At 45.3% G+C, this 18,352-nt stretch overlaps 2 protein-coding genes across 2 annotated transcripts in view; one reads left to right on the top strand and one right to left on the bottom strand.

Annotated features, from left to right (window-relative positions):
* The window catches only part of LOC6594930 (opioid-binding protein/cell adhesion molecule), a 116,589-nt gene that overhangs the window by 35,547 nt on the left and 62,690 nt on the right, over window positions 1–18,352 (top strand). The window contains exon 2 of the mRNA XM_002019991.2: window positions 13,421–14,061. Coding sequence (XP_002020027.2) covers window positions 13,824–14,061 — 238 coding nt within the window. The 5' untranslated portion in view covers window positions 13,421–13,823. The remainder of the gene's footprint in view (window positions 1–13,420; window positions 14,062–18,352) is intronic.
* LOC6594928 (odorant receptor 98a) lies at window positions 692–1,985 on the bottom strand. Its single transcript, XM_002019989.1, has 3 exons — window positions 1,225–1,985; window positions 807–1,164; window positions 692–754 (listed from the first exon to the last, which is right to left on the bottom strand). Exons 1-3 carry the CDS (start codon window positions 1,983–1,985, stop codon window positions 692–694), a joined length of 1,182 nt encoding a protein of 393 aa, XP_002020025.1.

The following is an 18,352-nucleotide window of genomic DNA, read 5'->3' as shown; positions in this document are numbered from 1 at the left end:
CTATGGATGCTTTGGGATTGCCTGCAATATCCTTACACTGATTCTTTTGCGTTCATGGAGATGTTGCCATCTCCAATAATGACCAGAACTACTGGAAGTAAAACAGCGTTGATTTGTGTCTGAGACTCAAGGGGAATGCACTTTGCTTTGGGCTAATTTCACAACTGCAATTGAAAATCAAGACTTCTGTACTTATACCATTTCCTTTTGCACTGAGAAAAGTAGGAGGTTGCCCTCTACTGCCAGAATCCTTTGTGTTTCGTTGCAAAGTGGAACTTTTTGTTGAGTGCATGCCGATGAGAAATGTGTAACTCTTCCCACGCATTAGACGCACAATAATCGATTATAGGGACGACCATTGGTTGTGCAACTTTGCGCCTTTTGTTGACTGAATGCTTGATTCAATAATTACTTGCAATACGTTTGCCAACTCGCAATTCCCATCTTCCTGACCTTTAGTTACATTCTATATAATTAACATAGCTCGAGGATAACCATAGCTCGAAGAGAATGTGGTCCGATGGCGTTGTACCGAAAATTGCAGAATAATAAAGTGATATCTAAAGACGAGCATTTCATGGATTTTTAGGGGGGAAAAAACATATTTATATTTATTGCAGATATTTGATATAACATAGTAATTAGGTGACAATCAAAAATATAATCAAAATAGGCCTAATTCTGTACTTGTTTATCTCGATCCCAATCCCAAATGCTTCACAAATGTAACCACAGAAAAGGCCAGCTTGGCAACCTGCACAGGAAATTGACAGTCTTTAGGTCGATAGGTATCTCAATTTTCTTACCCTGATGTTGGTGTTCAAGCATATGGGAAATACAGATCCGGCGCTGAAGGAGATCGTCCTTTGGGCATTCTGCAGGAAGTAAATCAACGAGGATCTATATCTGCGACTCGAGCCCTTCCAGTTGGAGTGAAATATGGCCACGGCCAAGGACTCACAGTCCTCCCTGATGAGGTCGCAGGTGTAGCAGAAGGGAAATGTCTGAACAATCTGAACGACTATGTACGCGGCTATAGCCAGTTTTGCCCAAGTGTCAGCAAATAAGTAAAGATTGATCAGGGATATCCCCAGGACCAAGCCGACCAGCATGAATTGCACAAGGATGGCAGGTTCGATAACAGGACGTATGACAGAGGCGTATCTATGCGAAAATACAAAAAAATCACTCACAAATTCAATTAGTTTACCCTTATATTTTTACTCCAGAATAAGTTTGTGGTCCTCGATGCAATTCTCGAGCTCCTCATTGTTTTCATCATCAGTCTGACTGGGATCCAAGCAAAGTTTCTCGACTCTCTGCCTGAGGAGCTTAATGTGGGCCCGTAAAATCAGACCGTACAGAAGGGGGAACACATCTATCATATAGGTTTGGATAACTATGCCAATTATGAACATTAATTCCAGCACCGAATCAATCCAAAGGTTCCGCGTGCTCTCGCGCCAGTCAATGAATGGATTGTAGATATTCCATGGCACCACCCCCGAGTAGGTTGCCGTAAGAAATGTCGATATGGTGTAGGAGATGTATATAAACTGGTAGATGAGATATGCGATGTTGCACCGTGCCACCCAGCGATGCACTTCGCTGCGCTCTGTGCTGTCGATGCAACGCTCGTCCATGCGGCCAAGGAGCTTCTCGATTTTGTAGAAGCGCCACATATAGAGTCTGAAGAAGAGCAACTTCAAAGGAAATCCCATGGCATTGAGTGCGACCTGGAGCACGGACAAAGCTTCACTTGGTGAAAGGGTTTTCAACTCCACGAAAAAAGTGATGAAGACTCCAATTGGCACATAGACAACGGAGATAGCTACTATGAAAGTCGACATTATTATACTGGAGGCTGTCCATCCTCCTTGTGGGGGTATCCATCCCATCAAGATCATGGTGTACTTCATGTACTTGAATGCCTCTGGCGAGGACATAAGATTCCCCGGAGGTGGCTCTTTCAAAAGGTTCAACATTTTTGTGCTTCGATGTTACGCGTATGTGACTAGATTTCGACTGGGCCTATGCCAGAACTGCGAGTTAATATTTATACCACAAAAGTGGGAGGTACGCTGCATGAATAACCTTTCCTCTTGGATGACATTTGGATGACAAATGTGTAACTCTTCCCACGCATTCTATTGCGCACTGTTGTTGAGACAAATTTGTGCCTATGCAGTTCCTTGAATTTCTAATAACATAACCACTTTAATTTCGCCATTAAGTAGGCAACAGTTTTTCGCATTTGACCGTCGTCTTAGCTCTGCCTCTGCCCCATGGTTGGTGGTTGGTGTCTTTGCAGAATGATTAATATACGTAAATGTATGCCTTCGGCATATACATAACACCAATACGTGTAGTATGCTCCACATGCCACATGGGGGCATGGGCACGGACACTGGCACCCCATGCCCCATGCCACAGGCAGCACTGGTGGACTGGTGGCCATTGTCTGGCGTGTGTTCGAGTTAATTTATAGACTTATCAACACTTAATCACCGGAAAAATGGCATAGCGCATGTGTAAAATGTGCTCAGTGCCACGCATGTTGATTACTGTGCCGCGTCCTCTGTCTTTGGGCTGTATTTCACACGGAGATGAAGTCGGAGCCAGAGTCAGAGATAGGAGCACAGTGTGGCACAACCAGAGGCTTAATAGTTGTTAGTTAGTTGTGCGTGCCATGGCTCTGGCTCTGGCTCGGGCTCGGGCTCAGGGTCTGTTGCTTTGCGATGTTGCCGCTGCGTAACACATTTGCCGTAATTTATACTTTATAGCCTCGAAGTCAGATATGAAAAGTCTCATACAGCACAACAGAGCAGAGGCACACACGCATAATATCTGTGAGCTATATATTTCTCCTACAGCTGCTGTTTCAACATGTTGACTTTTATGCCATTTTCTGCGGTTACCAAGTCAACTGTGGTCAGGACTTCGTCCCAGATATTTATGCATGCATATAAATAACAAGAGAGAGAGAGAGAACCCGAGCCCCCTGTCTCCATCTCTGACTGCGTGTCGAGCTTATGTTATTAGATTTACGGCATGTGTGGTGGGTGATGCCCATAAAAGAGTGCAGACATTCAAATAAACGGCAAAGAGTTCACTGCATAATTAAAGCGGCAGAAGGATGACCTTCAATCAAGCTATGACAGAGTTCATTACACACCAACCATTCCAGCCATTCCATCTAGCCAGCCTGCTATCCTACCATCCTACCCTCCTGCCCATCTTTCCATCCGAAAAGTGGCAACCAGGGAGCTGTCTCTGCCACGTAGAGAGATTGTGAGACAATTGGCCAAGACAATTGTCGGGCATATTGATGCCTGGCGTTTGCTGATTCCAAACACACACTCTCTGCGCTATGCCGCTCTGTCGCTCCTCCGTCTAATGATTGCAACAACGTGACGCATAAACATTTTTCTGCTTCGCACAATTTTGTCTATGTTTTTTTTTCACTCTTACTCCTGCATTGTGCTTAGCCAAGTTGAGGCTTATTGTTGGCCATTTGGGGCACGTCATGTGTGTGTGCATAAGGCACTGACTGATGAAGTATTGTCTCGGAAACATAAACTGATTTGCTTAAAAGCGTGTCTGCCAGCCGCTTTTCACGTAGCAACAGCAACCTTCAGCAGCACTTTACGTGCCTCGCATTCCACCAAATCCCTATAGCACATGCATTGATTTACCTTTCGGCAAAACCTTATTAAACTTTTCCCCATTCTAAACGTGTGCTAATTGCTTTTGTGCCAAAAACCGAAACCCACACGCCGAGCCGCGCCGCGCCGCGCCGGTAACATGACCACTCATCCAAAAGAACCGCGTTATGAGCCTACGTTTCGAGCGAGGAAGCGGGCGGCCATTAAAAATTGATTTATTTTTAATTATCAGTGACGTGCGGCGCAATAATAAATAAACGTGGAAATTTATTGCAACGTCAAAAGCGACGGCGGCCTCAACAATGGCGTGCGTCGCATCGCATCGCATCGCATCGGCCGGTCCCCGGTCTACAAACATGCTTCATATTGGGTCCCATATATGTTATACAGACGTACACATCGCGATGTGTGGACCTGCATTGGGGTTGTGCTTGTTGGAAAATATTTAGAATCCTCCCACAGGTTGGTTGGGGCGGTGTAATGGCATTTGGAGAGGCACGATGGATCCATGTGGGCGCCCAGCAACCCAGCAACCCAACAACCAGGCAATTCGAGTTTTTGGCATATTTTACAAACACTTTGCCCATGTCGGTGCTTGTCTAACATGATATACCCTTCTGCAGAGGGTACCCTGATTTCCTAAAGAAGATTGCCAACTATACATATGCATAGTACTGTGTATATATTTATATATTCCTGAGGAACAGGACAAAAAAAATCAATAATTCGTGTAAGGGTATTCGAAATGTTGGTCTTGATAATCATATTTTTGTTCATGTTTTTAGTTTTTCTTGATGCTGATGCAGATGTTGCTGTTGCCTTTGCTGCTGCTGCTGTTATTATTATTATTGTTATTGCAGCTGTCGCTCATGTCCAAAAATGCGGCAAAAATTCTATTATCATAGCCATTGTCGCGCCTGTCGCGTGACAAGAGTTCGACCAACAACATTGTCACTAGCAACAATTTTTACTAATTTATTAACTAAGCCCCCGCCGGCCGTGGAGCGAACGACAAGCGGTGCAAATATTTGTGCGACTTCATGTGGCATGCTGCTGCACTCGTCTGTGGCACAACCGCAGACTGTTAATGAATGCTCGTCGCCGGGATTTCTCTAGAATTTTAGGGAAAATATCAACAGTCGAATACGGTTGGGTCGAATGGCAGGAGTATTTTTTGGCAATTCGAGATTTCTAATTCCACTGCGATTTGCTCAGTGCCATTCATCAATGCCTCGTTTTGCAATTTACGGGCACATCCACAGTGCACCACCGCCGCACCCATTGTGGCTGGCCCTTTTTGTGGCTAGGACGCGTTTAATGAATTTTTCATGTCATCATGGCCATGACCATTGCCCACTTTGAATTATTCACCCATTCGCCTTTCGCCCCTCGCCCCCCCAACGCTCTACGTTGAACGTTCAATTGTACTTACCGCATTGCAATTCAAATCAATTTTTGATTTGGCAGATTTGCATTTTTTATTCATTGCTGCAAAAGAAATTCCTATTTTTGTTTGGGAAAAATTGTAAAATTTATTTTCATCCAACGATTTGCAGCATTTTTTGTGGGGCGAAAGTAAAGGATGGCAATGGCGGTACGTAACGGGGAGAGTAGTTGGCTCACAGAGTGGCTGAATCTGAAGATTTTGAAAGATACAAGTTTAAGCTCTAGATTCCAAGGAACGATCCAAATATAGCTCTAGATAAAAAAACAGCCGAGACATCTTAATAATAAGAATCCTAAGGATACCCTTTCATGCTTTTTATATTCAACGAAATTCTTAAGAGTTTAAACCTTTTTCCAAGTAAAAATAGATTCCAGTTATTGACTTGATCAAAAGCATCTGAAAGCAGACCACTTCATTGGAGAGTAATCGGCTAACTGGTATTCCATAGTCGAGACCCTCGACTGAAGTGCATCTCCCACACTCTCCGACTCTTTGTCTGTCTGTCTGTCTGTCTGTCTGTCCGTGTGTGTGTGTGGCTATCTCGTCATCTCTTTCGCTGGATGCCATGTACCACCATAAATACATATATTTTTTTTACATGCCAGTTTTTTGCTGCGATGCGGTAATTGATACGCTAAACTGCATAACGCAGATTATGACGTTAACATGGAAATGCATAAATGAATCGCAGCCCGAATGAATGGCAGTCCCAGTACCGTGCCCCGAAACCATCTACTATCCATGGCCAAAGAGCAGCAACATTGCAACAAAGGAAGCGTTTAAATATTCAATAAAAGAGGAAAATTACTATTACTATTATTATTATTATTTTTTATTACTGTATATTTGTGAACACTACGAGTATATATTTGGCATTAAATTTACATGGCTATCATGTTAGTTATGAATTCCGTTGAAATTTAATTATTCAAATTATCTGCTAATTTTTTACACAATTGTTATTATTTGATGCTCTGCAATGCTTTTCTATGCACAAAAAAGTTTGAAAAGCAATTTAAAAATGAAATTTATGAAAGCCGAAACGAAGAAATGGCAATTGCTCGTTGGACCAAAAAGGTAATTAGAATTCATGACACGCTTTATGAAATATCACACATACGCAGTGTGGCAAAGACGTTGTGCTCGCTCTGGCCTTCCCTCTCCCTCTCTCTCTCTCTGTCTTTCTTTGGAATTTGATTTACGATTTTCAGATACACACACACACACATACACACCCGCACAAGCCATGCAAAGTAATTTATGACAATTTTCCTTGCCACAAAAACTGCGAATTGCAATCAAAGCCGAAAATGGCTAAGGCCAAGCCAGAAACTCATATAAATGTCAAAAAGCTAACGATGGATGCCTTTGGCTGTGCTCTTTTCTGCTCTGCTCTGCAGATGCATTAGTCGAGCACTTGACTCGTGGGTCTAACCATTTCTTCTCAGTGTCTCTCTCTCTATTTCCCTTCCTCTCTGTCTCAAGACGCCGCCGCCTGCATTGGCATTAGTAGTCGCCTCTAAACAAAGACCGACCCTCGACTCTAGTCGCCACCCAATGAGGCAGCCTGGAACAGTGTCACGCTGTAGCTGTTGCTCGACATACAACTTTTGCATATAAAATGGGTTCTGCTGTGCTGTTGGCCTGTGCCGTGTATTTTAATGGCGTGAAGTCAACGGCGCGTAAATAATAAAAAAAATTGCACGAGAATGTTGAACTCGTATGAAACGACAATAGGATACCCGGTAATCAGTGGAGGCCATGAGGATATGGAATTAGATGGAAGTAAGAGAGACAAATATAATAGCCATCCTTTATTTGTCTGGTGAATTGATCGATTATATTCGTACATCTATTTCTAAATATGAACAGGGTATTTTCTTGATCTTGCCTAGATATTAGGTGCCTATATATGTACACAGAAATGCAGAGCACTCGTATCACCAATCTGTATGCTTTATGAGATCCCGTCTTGCTGTTACATCCATTTCCATCACCGCAACATAACGTTGAAGCCCATTCGTAATGGGTATACAAAGTAGAAAACATCATGAGGCATCTTAATAAATTACTTTGGGGATTTGGGTGCACAATTTTTAATATTGCCAGGCCGCGCCGAATGGGGTCCAGGGGTGGGGACTGGTCTGGTCTGGTCCCTGTGCCGCAGACAGCGTCATCGCTGATGGAAAACCCTATACACCCGCACACATACACAGAGAGAGAGGGAGTGTGGGTGCACGACAGTTGCCTGACATTTCCAGTTTAATGAAATTTATGCAATTTTTCTTATTTGCCAAATGCACTGCGGCATTCGCAGCTCGCCCGCGGCGTCAGGCACACGCCAAAGTGCAATGCATCAAGCGGGCGGACTCCGGACTCCGCTCGAATCACCCTCGAACCAGGGGGATTAGACATAAAACAGGTACGGGCTGGGCTGTACATAGTACATGTGTGAATCACCCACCATCTACTTGCAGAAAGTATTCTTTTAAGCACTCATATTCGGTCAACTTTTTCTTCGGAAAATAATTCAATTCGTCAGCAAGGAATCCAAATAAACTCTGCAGCCCGAAACTTTTGAATGAAGGGATGTGTGAGGACTCAAAACTTTCGAGCTGAAATCGAAGCCCTAACGCCAGGGTCTTCGAGTGCGTACTTGTTGCTAAAGTTCATAAAGGTGGCTCGTGCCTAATGATGATTATTTCTAGTTCATTTTCATTTAGCGCCATTCTTGCGGGCCCTCCTTTTGTTAGAGAAGGGTCCCTGGCTACAACGACGACATTATATTTTCATTGTTGGTCAGCCAAGCGGAAAGGCTTTGACGTCCGTGGACTTCGGGGTGGTCTTCGGGGGGACTTCGGGGTGGCAGCCAGCGAACCATTTCCTCCGCTCAATCCTGGCCTGCTGCTGTCGCTGCTCCTGCTGCTCCTGCTCCTGCGGCTGCCCCTGTGTTTTCTGGCTTATGCTTTCAACGGATTTTGGCTTGGTTGCCACACAAAATGAAACAAAATGTCGTCAGAGTGTCATTTGGCTTCGACTTTGGACAAAAAAGAGAAAAAGAATGAATGAAGGCAAAAGCAAAAAAAAAGGAAGGACGGAAAACCGGACAGAGAGAGAGAGAGAGAAAGCCCGAAGGATGAAGGCAAGAAATTGCAGCTTTAGCGGGCGTGGAAGCGCCTAATGTGCTCCTAGCTGCTAAAGACCCGGCGGCAGTCGAGTTAATGAAACCAATAAATTAATTTTAATGATTGCACAGGACACACAGGGACAGCAGCAGCAGGCAGACAGGATCCCTGTACGGACAAACAGTGAAGCGTGCAGTTTGTTGCGTCAGGGCTCTCCCTACCCCCCCGTACCTCTTCCTCTCTATCTCTTTCGCTGACTCTCCACTCGTCGCGCCCTCTCCCTCTGCCCCATTGGGGCGTGGCACTTGTGCCATAAGTAATTGACAAAATCTTAATTAGTCCTTGGCATGTCCATTGAATGGCTTCTGTTAGTTGTCGAGTTTAATTAGCGTTAAATATTTGCCAAGCGTCTTCCGACTTTAATCAAATTAAAAAGCGCCATACCTCTCCTACAATCCTAAACCCTAAATCGAATGAGCGCCAATCAATTAGATATTTAATCAAATTTTCATTAACTGCCCAAAATGTGCCTCCAATTAAAAAGTCCCGAGTGTCAACTTTATCATTTTGGCGCTTTTGCTGCTTGACGAGTCGATCCCTTGGGGTGGGGAGAGGAGGGGAGTGGAGAGTGTTGCTTGCATGGAAAACAAACCGTAATCAGTTGAAGAGTGGAGAGTACGCTCGAGAATTTCCACTTGCACTTGCCAACACAACTGCCACTTGGAGCTATAAACTGTGAAGAGCCCTTCCGGGCCACCACCACCACCACCACCACCACCAGCAGCACCAGCAGTAGCATCGGATGAGGCAGCTGCCCCATCGAGTGTCCTTGAAATCGAATACAGCTGCTGCTGCAAGTGCTGCTCTAAGGGCCTCTTCCTGCGTGTGTGTGTGCAGTGCTTATCCTCTCAGAGCCTCGACTATCTGTGGTGCCAGGAGTCTAGAGGAGTTTGTTCCTGCAAAAATTCTGCATAATTCGCAGAGCAAGTGCATCGACATTTGGATGTCGATGTCTCTGTCTTTCGGCTTGGGGACAAGTTGAGTTGAAATTGCTTTAATTAAAGTTGAGTTTAAGCGTTGGCTAAGGAAATCGATTGCCAGGCCAACCTTTGGCCCCCCGATTGGGTCGTGGAACAATCGTTTAACCCTGTGGGTCCTTGAGGGTCCTGAGGGTAATTCTGCTGCCATCGTGCTGGTAGTACGTTACGTTCTGTTGTCAAAGTGTCAAAGTGTAATCATGGCTTGTGCGAAAGAGGCTTAAATTAAATTAATTGGCGGGCACTCGAAGTAAATTAAAATTGCCCGGAACGATTTTATTTCTGTTCCATTTCCTGTTGCTCATCCGTCCGTTGTCCAACGTTCATGTCCAGCCATTAAAGAGATTACAAAAGGGTCAAAGGGATAGCTGCGATTGCGATTGTTCATAATTGTTCGGCGCCTGCGGCCTGCGGTTTATCTTTCTATGCTTTGATACCCTAAACGAAAGGGTACTACAATTTGCCAACCCTCGAGGTCATCATACAGAAGCCATAGAGAGTATCTAAAGCTGCGACTCTCAATGATATCCTTTCTTGCTTGATTGCTTTTGTTCTGCTTGCTTCAAGAGTGTCATTTTCCATTTCCAAATCGCACTGACACTTGCGCAAACATTGACGCACACACAGATACCCCGGCTCACACGGATACTCTCACGGACAGCATTTGGATGGCAAACTAATTAAATTTTGCTGGGCTTGGGAATGACTTGACTTGACTTTGGCTTTGGCTTTGGCTTGGCGCTTGGTGTGTCGGATATGGGCAGCCAAATTGGCGCCGCAAATTGGTAATTACCCAGGCTGAAGTGCATGTCAAACACGTAAAAAGGCGACAGAGGGCAGTGGGCAGTGGGGGTGGCGGTGGCGGTGGCGGCGGCCAAAGAAAGGCTCCTCCCCTTTGTCCTTCGTCCTGCGGATGCCTCTGCCGGCTGCACATTGTGCAATTAGCCAACAACGAGAATGACAATCAAGCAAACGATGGTCCCAACGATGGGTCCACGCAAAGCAGCTGACGACGCGTGTCCTTAGTGTTCTCTCAATGTATCTGTGTGTGTGTGTGTGCGCCTTGTTGGCCGTGGGCGTGGTCAGATGCAGTTGAGCTGCCTAATTACTTGTAAGTTGGTGAATTTGCGGCCACGACATTTCAGAGCAGCAAGCAGAGAGCCGGCAGCCGAGAGCCCGAGCAACTAAATTGAATTTGACGCGCACGGCCACTAGCCACTAGCCACTAGCCACTAGCCACGGCTCCTGGAGCAGCGGTCAATTGTTAACGAGTCGTAGACATGGCCCAGAAGGGCAGTCGCAGGCAGGCACCGGAACGCGGGGGCCACGTCGCGTGTACAGCCCTTCCTGTTTCCCGTAGAACGACAGAAGCAGTGAAACTTGCCGATTGCCAGCGTGTAATTATTTTTTAAGCACTTTGTCTGCCAGTGAAATTAGACCTAACTAAGCCAATCTCTTTTATTTCGTTCCTTTTGTTTTTTCGGGTGCATTTGAATAGCACGAAGATACAGAGAGATATACAGATACAGAGAGAAAGATACAGAGATACAGATTTGGCTTTTGGGTCGTCACACACGGCGGTTGAGGCGCGTATGTCCTGCGCTCCTCTCCTGCGCTCCTCTGCTGTCCCTCTCCCCTGCTCTGTTCTGATCTCGGCTTTCATTTTTCGGCAGCTTTGTCCAATTAGTAACCGGGTTTTTTTTTTTTTTCGGGCGGTGAGGTCTACGGTTTCATTTCTTTTATTGTGCTCGTTATCCTTTTTATTCCGAACTCCTACTGCTGTTGCTGCTGGTGGCATCTCCGTGCGCAAATTTGATATCCTTGTTACAGCAAATTTCTGTACAATTATTCTGTCTTGCGTGTGCCACCACCTCGGTTGGTCCTTACCCCCCCTCTCTCTCTCTCTCCGTCTCGTTCGCCTGACCAAAAGCGAAGCGAATCGAATGAAATGATATTTATATGCTCCACAAAACGTCATTGCAGCCCCCCTTCCCCCCTCTCATTGCCATTGTCCTGCGCCAATATTGTCGCCCTTTCGATTATTTATGATCTTTACTTTACTCGTACTTTGCCCTGCAGTGCTCCCCACGGGCCTGTGGCCAAGTTTTAGTAGTCATCGTAGTCCTCGTTCTCGTCCTCGTTCTCGTCCTCGTTCTCGTCCTCGGCTCAGTAATAAATTTATGCTTTTTTATTTCCTCCTGTCATAATTTTACCCTCAAATACACAGAAAACGGAAGAGAGGGATGGGGACTGGGCAAGAGATGGCAGAGAGACGATAGCAAAATACTTGGCCATTTTTCCCTCGAACGTTTCCTCTCGCATTCCTGAGAGTCTTCCCCTCACCCTTTATCCTGTCTGTCGGCAGGGTGTGCGGTTGGTTCACTCCTTTCATGCCTGTCTAGAATTTTCCAATTGATAAATTATTTTATGGCAAATACACAAATTTTCCCCATACGCATGTTTTGCTTCCTCTGTCTCTATCCCTCTCTGTGCCATTCCTGTGCTGCATGTGTGTGTGTGTGTTATGTGTGCCTGTGTGTTATGTGTGTGTGTGTGTGGTTTTGATACCCTAAAAGAGCATACGAGGATTTGGGGTGTATTATTTTAATGTATTGGAGGAGGGTATTCGATAGGTATTCTTGAGGACAATCGAAGAAAACTTTTCTAGATTTGAATGCATAAATTAGACATATTTTATGCTTCCTTTCTGCGTAATTTACACCAAACATTGATCAGGACCCTGTCACTGGGCACTGAATCCATCTGTTCCTTAAGGGTATACAAAGCTTCGACTATTCAAAATAAAATCTCATTTTCCTTTTTGTTGTTTAGTGTGGCTTGGTTTTCGATTTTCATTTGGGGTTTTCTTGGTGTGCAGGGTCCTGGAGTCCTGCGTTTATTCGTTTATTCCTATGCGTAAGTAATATCCTTGTGTATTTTTGCGTATTTCCTGCCTTACCCTGATGGCCGAGTGGTCAACCCCCATTCGGTAAGACTCCATCCAGAATACACAAAATCAATCATATTTCCTTTCCTTTTTTTCTTTGCTCTCAGCTCTCTGACAGAACGCTCTCTTCATCAACTTCCTTTCTACATTTTTTTTGTTGTTTCCTTACATCAGAATTTGTTGCTTCGCTCAGCCCCAGACTTTATCATCGGCTTTCGTTTTTGAGCTCCTTTCTACCTATATCTTAAAGGAATACAAATTGGAGTCGATTTATGTAGCATTTAAGTCTGCCTTTGCTGTGGCTTTCACTTTGTGCGGTTCCTTATAAATATGCTACATTTATTTTAATAGAATTGTTTATGGTCGCAGTATTGGCAGCGCCAGCGCCAGCCATAGGGCCGCTCATTGTGGGCAATGTGCCCCATTCTGTGGATACCCATGAATGCGGCGCTATGGCACTGCCAAAACATGTTAAATAGAGAAATTGCAATAAAAAATGGCGGAGAAAATAGCGGCAAAAACCGCGCCAAATCAAAGCCAACAAATCCAAAATGCGCACACAATATTTTGCGGGATTATTTCAGTTGGCTTGATGTCACTGGGTGGGTCGGGGAGTCACGCGGATGGGGACGGGGACGGGGGAACGTGAAGGGAATATGCACTATCCTGGGAATCCGAACTAAAAGTTCGGGCTACCATCCAAATTTCTGTTAATTTGGCAGCTTGTCCTGCGTCCTGGCATTTGCTCGTTCCTCGTTTTTGTGACCAGTTTTTCATGCCTCTCTGGCTGTCGTTTATATTTTTTTACGCTCTGCTTGAGTTTTATTTGCCTGTGGAAAAACGCCGTAGAGAAGAATCCGTATATCTGTATATATAAATGGATATATGTATATATATGTACGTACGTGTGTGTTTATATCTCCCTGTTTTTCTTTTTGGTAGCGGGCTATATTCTGTGTGCAGATATGCAAAACGCTGTGCGCACATAAATTTCGGTGCTGGGCCACGCTTATTTGCATAGGAATTATGTATTTGGGCATAGCGGCTTAGCTGCTGCATTACACACAGATACATACACACACACACACACACACAGATGCACACACCGCACAGGACTCTCTCCTTCGCTCTCCCTCTCCCTCTCTCTCGTTGTGGTCATGTAGAAAACTAACGCATATCGTTTTCCTTGTATTTTGCAGCTATAAATTTGCAACGCCCCAGGAAAATACATTGCAGCAAAACAAGCAATTAAATCGGAGCAGGCCTCCCCCCGTATACCCCGTAGCATACCCGTAGCCGAACCCGGGACGATCCAGGGACCAAGGACCAAGGACCAAGGACCAGGTCCTGCTGCTGTGCTATAAACCTATTTTGAATAATTAAAATACCGTAAGTGCTGCAGTCGAAGAAGTTGGCCAGAAGCACAAGCACAAGCACAAGCAGAAGAATAAGTTGTTGCACAAGAAGGAAAAGTATAGGCCACGCGGTAGCAACAAAACGAGAACGAGGTAGCAGCGGGCCAGGTGGCCAAGAAGGAGTCCATTCTTGCAACACAATCTGCGGCCGTGCAAAATCGTGTGCAGCAATGAAATAATTAATTCAATGCACCTGACTAAGCCTTGTGGCAGCAACAGTAGAAGCAGCAGCAGCAGCAACAACAGCAACAAAGGAGGCGCCATTGCAAATACATTCCATTCCAGCAAAAGCAGCAACAAAATGGCGAGGATAACGCGAACAATTAGCCCACAAAGACACCATATCCACCAGAGGAGCCTGCCCCACACACTGCTCCTGGCCGTGGCAGCCATCGCTCTGTTGCAACTGCAGCACTTGGAGAGCGGTAAGTCAAGACCAAAAACCAAACCAAAAAAAAAAAAAATGATATCTATGCCCCATTCTCCGAGCAATTGCAAATTCAATCGCGTGCAACAGAGCCAAGTCAATCAGCAAGTCCAAGTGAGATTTCCAGTCCCCGTCCCCGTCCCCGTCCCCGTCCCAGCCACAGTCCAAGTACCAACCGCAAAGCCATTCAATTGACAATCCACAATTGGTGCCACAGGAGGTGGAGGAGGGATGGGATTCCCAGCTCGATGACGGAGCTTTGTCGGCCGGCGAATTAATCTCACGGATGAATATTTCAAAGCGAAACTTGAGCAATTAATTTCGCTAATTGCTTTTCTTCGCTTCGTTTTTGTGTGGCAAGAAGGGACGCTCCCTCGAATCTCGGATCCAGCCACCCCCCGCTTCAACATTCACGGGCTTTTGCATTTAAATGCCCCGGCAGTGCATTTTCAAGGACTCAACTTTTGCCTGTGCATAAAACTCAATCTGACATTTATGCGAATGTCCACGGAATCAAATAAGAGTAATGACATTGCCAGAGCCATAGCCATAGCCAGAGGGGTGAGCAGAGGGGCCAGTGGCTGGCCAGTGGGGAACAGACGATGAAGCGTCTTGGGATCTGTTCGAGTTCGGGGCTCCTGCTCTGCCCCTGTGCCACTGACTGTGGCAGTGCAATGTCCTTTGGCTACTCAAACATTCCAGTGGCTATTAGTATTCATATCTTGACTGAACTAAACTGAAAGCTTAAATTCCTCTGGCCATTCTCTCGTCCTCTCGTCCTTTGTGCCATTCCGAAGGATGGGCACGGGGGGCGCCTCAGTTTTTATCTAGCAACGTTTGCATGAATTTTCATTTCGTGCTAGAATTGTTGAAAAAGATGCAATTAAATTTTAGGGCCAGGGTGTCAGCAAAAGAAGGGGAGACACACAGCAAAAGTTGAAGCAAAAGCAGAAGGAGAAGCAGAAGCAGAAGGAGAAGCAGAAGCAGATGGAAATGGAAATGGTCATGGACCCAAGGAGGGTCTCTGTCCCTCCCAACATGGTATATATAGGTATATACATATACTATATATCTGATAGATATAGAAAGTGCGCGCAAAAAAGCTCAGCACGAAATATTCCAAGTCCCTGACAGTGTCCCCTCCTCCCTTCACTCTTTTTCTTCGTTTGGGGATGCTCCATCTCTGTCGCCCCGTTGTGCGGTTGCAGCTGCCGTTCGCTCGGTGGCAAGAACGCATTATTAATTTATTTTTCAACTTGCAAGATGAATAAGCAAAGAGCAAAAATGCGCTCTGCTCCTCAAACGCTGCTTCGGGTGCAGCCAACCAAAAGTTCCCAATTTAAACGTCGTCCTAACGCCAGACAGTTCCACCGCCACCTTGCCACCACAACCCCTGCCCCTCCCCCCGCCCAACCATTGTCGGGTCATTTTGCATGCAGTTTGCAGGCAAACGTGGTTTCGGGACGGCAGATGAACGTGTCTCGAACGGACTTCAATCTGCTGTCCATCACTGTCTTCGATCGTGCCTCACCGCAAGGAAATAAAATCCAAAAGTGAATAATGAACCGCAAATAACTTTACTTTGTCTTGCTCTGAGAGCGCAGCTTGCAACTCCCGCATTCGTTCCTGCCACTTGCAACTCCCTTGCATCCTTTTATACTTTAAAGTACTTCTGCCACACTCTGTTGCTGTTGTTTTTTAATACCCTTCAAGGTGGTTACATTGATTTTCACCTAAGGACTCTTAATCATATAAAAAATATGTGCCCTCGAGCAATATCTAGATGTGTTTCCATGGAAATTGTCTCCAGATTTTTCATGGTTAGAAATTGGGAAGCCCTAGATCGGAGAACAAGAGGATATTCATATCCAAAAGGATATTTAGTTAGAGAATTGATATGTATCATCCACGAAATCATTCCAAAAAGCAATTTGCGATGCCTATCCCTGTTGTATCATATATCCACCATAGATGATAGAATGGTCTTTCAAGAGTATCTAAGTGTTCGGTTCCAGAGTCTATCCTTCTTTTCTTGTTTTAAAACTGCTGCAGGACGTTTGTCTGCCCCATTGGGTTGCATCCAGCTACAGCTCCTGCCACAGCAGCAGCACCAGCGACTGTGAGAGCAGTCACTGCGAGTGTCAGTAACAATTAGTTTGGTTTGTACTCTAGTCAACTGTCGTTCTCTTCCTGCGCTTTGCAGTGGAGTCCTTTTCGCTGTTTCAAATATTTGCATTTGTGGCTGTCGATTCGCTCTCCATTTTCATTTTTTCTCGTATTTCGCGAAGCTTTTCCTGCATTTTCCCCCACAATTAATGAAGTGCCAAACGCTTGCTGAATACCCCCTTGCATAGAGAGCTCGTATTGGTGACTAATCTCCATCTTCATTAATGCAGAATATGGGGATATATTGTGACATAAATCACACAATCAAATTATGTATCTACAAGCCCCGAAGGTCCATTCGTGAATGGGGTTTCTTTGGGTTCTTCAGCGGTCTTCGGATTAAGATTCATCTGTCCAACTCAACTAATCAATTTGACATAGGTAGAGAGGTTGCCGCCGCAAAAACTTTCGCTCTGGAACAACTTTCGATATTTGAGGAGAAAACTTTTCCCACTCAGATAACAAATTTTCCCCAAATGCGTACATACACATATACTCTGATAACACTTTCCCCCATTTAAACACGCATATGTACATATATAGAATGGTGCATATATCTGGCTGTAAGTAAGTGAAATTTATTAACTGCATGAACCACAACCGAAATGCAAATAAATCAGACATTGGCCATCAGGTGTGGCAATCCAAAAAGTTCTGGGGCTAAACATTGAGGAGGCAGGAAAAAAGGGGAAAAGAGCAGCCGCAAAAAGGATATTGACGTGTGACAGGAACGATTGGAGTGGAGAGGCTCTCGAGTTGGGGTGGGCGGGGGAGGGTAGGGGTTGGTTATCCAAAAGAAGGCTATAACATCCATCAACCCACTGGTTGCTTGCCCCTGTCTCTCTCTGTCTCTCTCTTTCTCTCTGTCTACCGCTTATCCTCGCACTTTGGTTGTGGCAGTGTCAAGTATTTGCACTTGAATCGCGCGCTAAGCAAAATTTACGCGCATTTGTTTGTGCGACTCCAGAGAATATGCTCCCCAAACTCAAGTGAAAATCGATGGCTCTACATGCACGTGTATCTGTGTGGCACTGCCATTGTTGCTTGGCCACAATGTTTTCTTTTCCGCCTCCGTTTCGTTTCGTTTCGTTTCACTCGGCTTTTTATTGGTTTCGTTCGCTTTTCTTCTAATTTTTTTTTTGTGTTTGGTTTCTGCTGTTGCCACTGCCGCTGCCACTGTGTGTCCTGCTTCTGGTGTCATGAGCAAAGGAGCAGCATTTGAGCAAACAAACTAGACCTGCCACCACATACACAATCACACACAGAGAAAGAGATAGCGAGAGAAAAGAAAAGAGAGGAAGAGAGAAGAAGAGACACTTAAAGCTTTCATCCTGGAGCACATATTGCTTCATCTCTCTTCTTGTGGTTTACCCGGGACCCGGACAGGCATCAAAACTGTCGACAACATCAACGTCAACGGCATCATCATCGCCACGAAGCTCCGGATACAGCTTCAGCTCCATGTCCTTCAACAGATACAGCCCTTCCTCCAGATACAGCTTTTCCTTCAGCGCACAGCCTACTTTTCCAGCAACAGCTTCACATCTACTTCTCGGGCTATAGCTCCTTCTGCAGCCTCAGCTCCTGCTGCTCCTCCATCATTATGGGCTTCGTCTGGCTCTTCACAAAAATGCACACAAAATCCTCAACTTTATCTCGTCAATAACTTAAGTGCCAGTCAGAGGCTGTGGGCTGTGGTCCTTGATCAGGGCCTGGTTCTGGTTCCTGGTTCTGGGCCTGGGCCTGGTTTTTTGTTCCCCCCCAACAGTTTCACTCAGTTTATTCCGGCTCATCTCCCCACATGATGCCGCCTGTGGCTTCAACCTTTCTACCCTCTCTGCCACTTTATGCCACAATTCATTTATCGGTAAAAATTTGCTTGAACTCTGTTTTAGCACGTACTGCGGTTGCATGTGGCAAAAGGCTTGCAAATGATTATTTTATTGACAATTAAATCATAAACATAAAAGCACAAGCACAAGCATGAAATGGAAGAAAGTGGAGGGAAATTTTATTGCCATGAATGTCAAGAGTTGACATTAGTCACAGAGAGGGGGGAAGGAGGGCTCTGCCTCTCTCTTGCTGTATGGAAACGTTTCCAGTTTATTGCAGCATTTAAGCCC

This window comes from Drosophila persimilis, unplaced genomic scaffold (genome assembly GCF_003286085.1).
Source record: "Drosophila persimilis strain 14011-0111.01,24,50 unplaced genomic scaffold, DperRS2 tig00000000-arrow-pilon, whole genome shotgun sequence".
Taxonomy (NCBI): domain Eukaryota; kingdom Metazoa; phylum Arthropoda; class Insecta; order Diptera; family Drosophilidae; genus Drosophila; species Drosophila persimilis.
This window is presented reverse-complemented; position numbering and strand designations above follow the sequence as displayed.

Excerpts from the sequence above, each read along its gene's own strand:
- LOC6594928 (XM_002019989.1), bottom strand. The coding sequence starts at position 1,985 with ATGTTGAACCTTTTGAAAGAGCCACCTCCGGGGAATCTTATGTCCTCG. Across the intron at positions 1,165-1,224 it reads GACCACAAACTTATTCTGGA|ATACGCCTCTGTCATACGTC; the intron begins GTAAAAATATAA and ends ATTTTCGCATAG. Across the intron at positions 755-806 it reads GCTTGAACACCAACATCAGG|GTTGCCAAGCTGGCCTTTTC; the intron begins GTAAGAAAATTG and ends TTTCCTGTGCAG.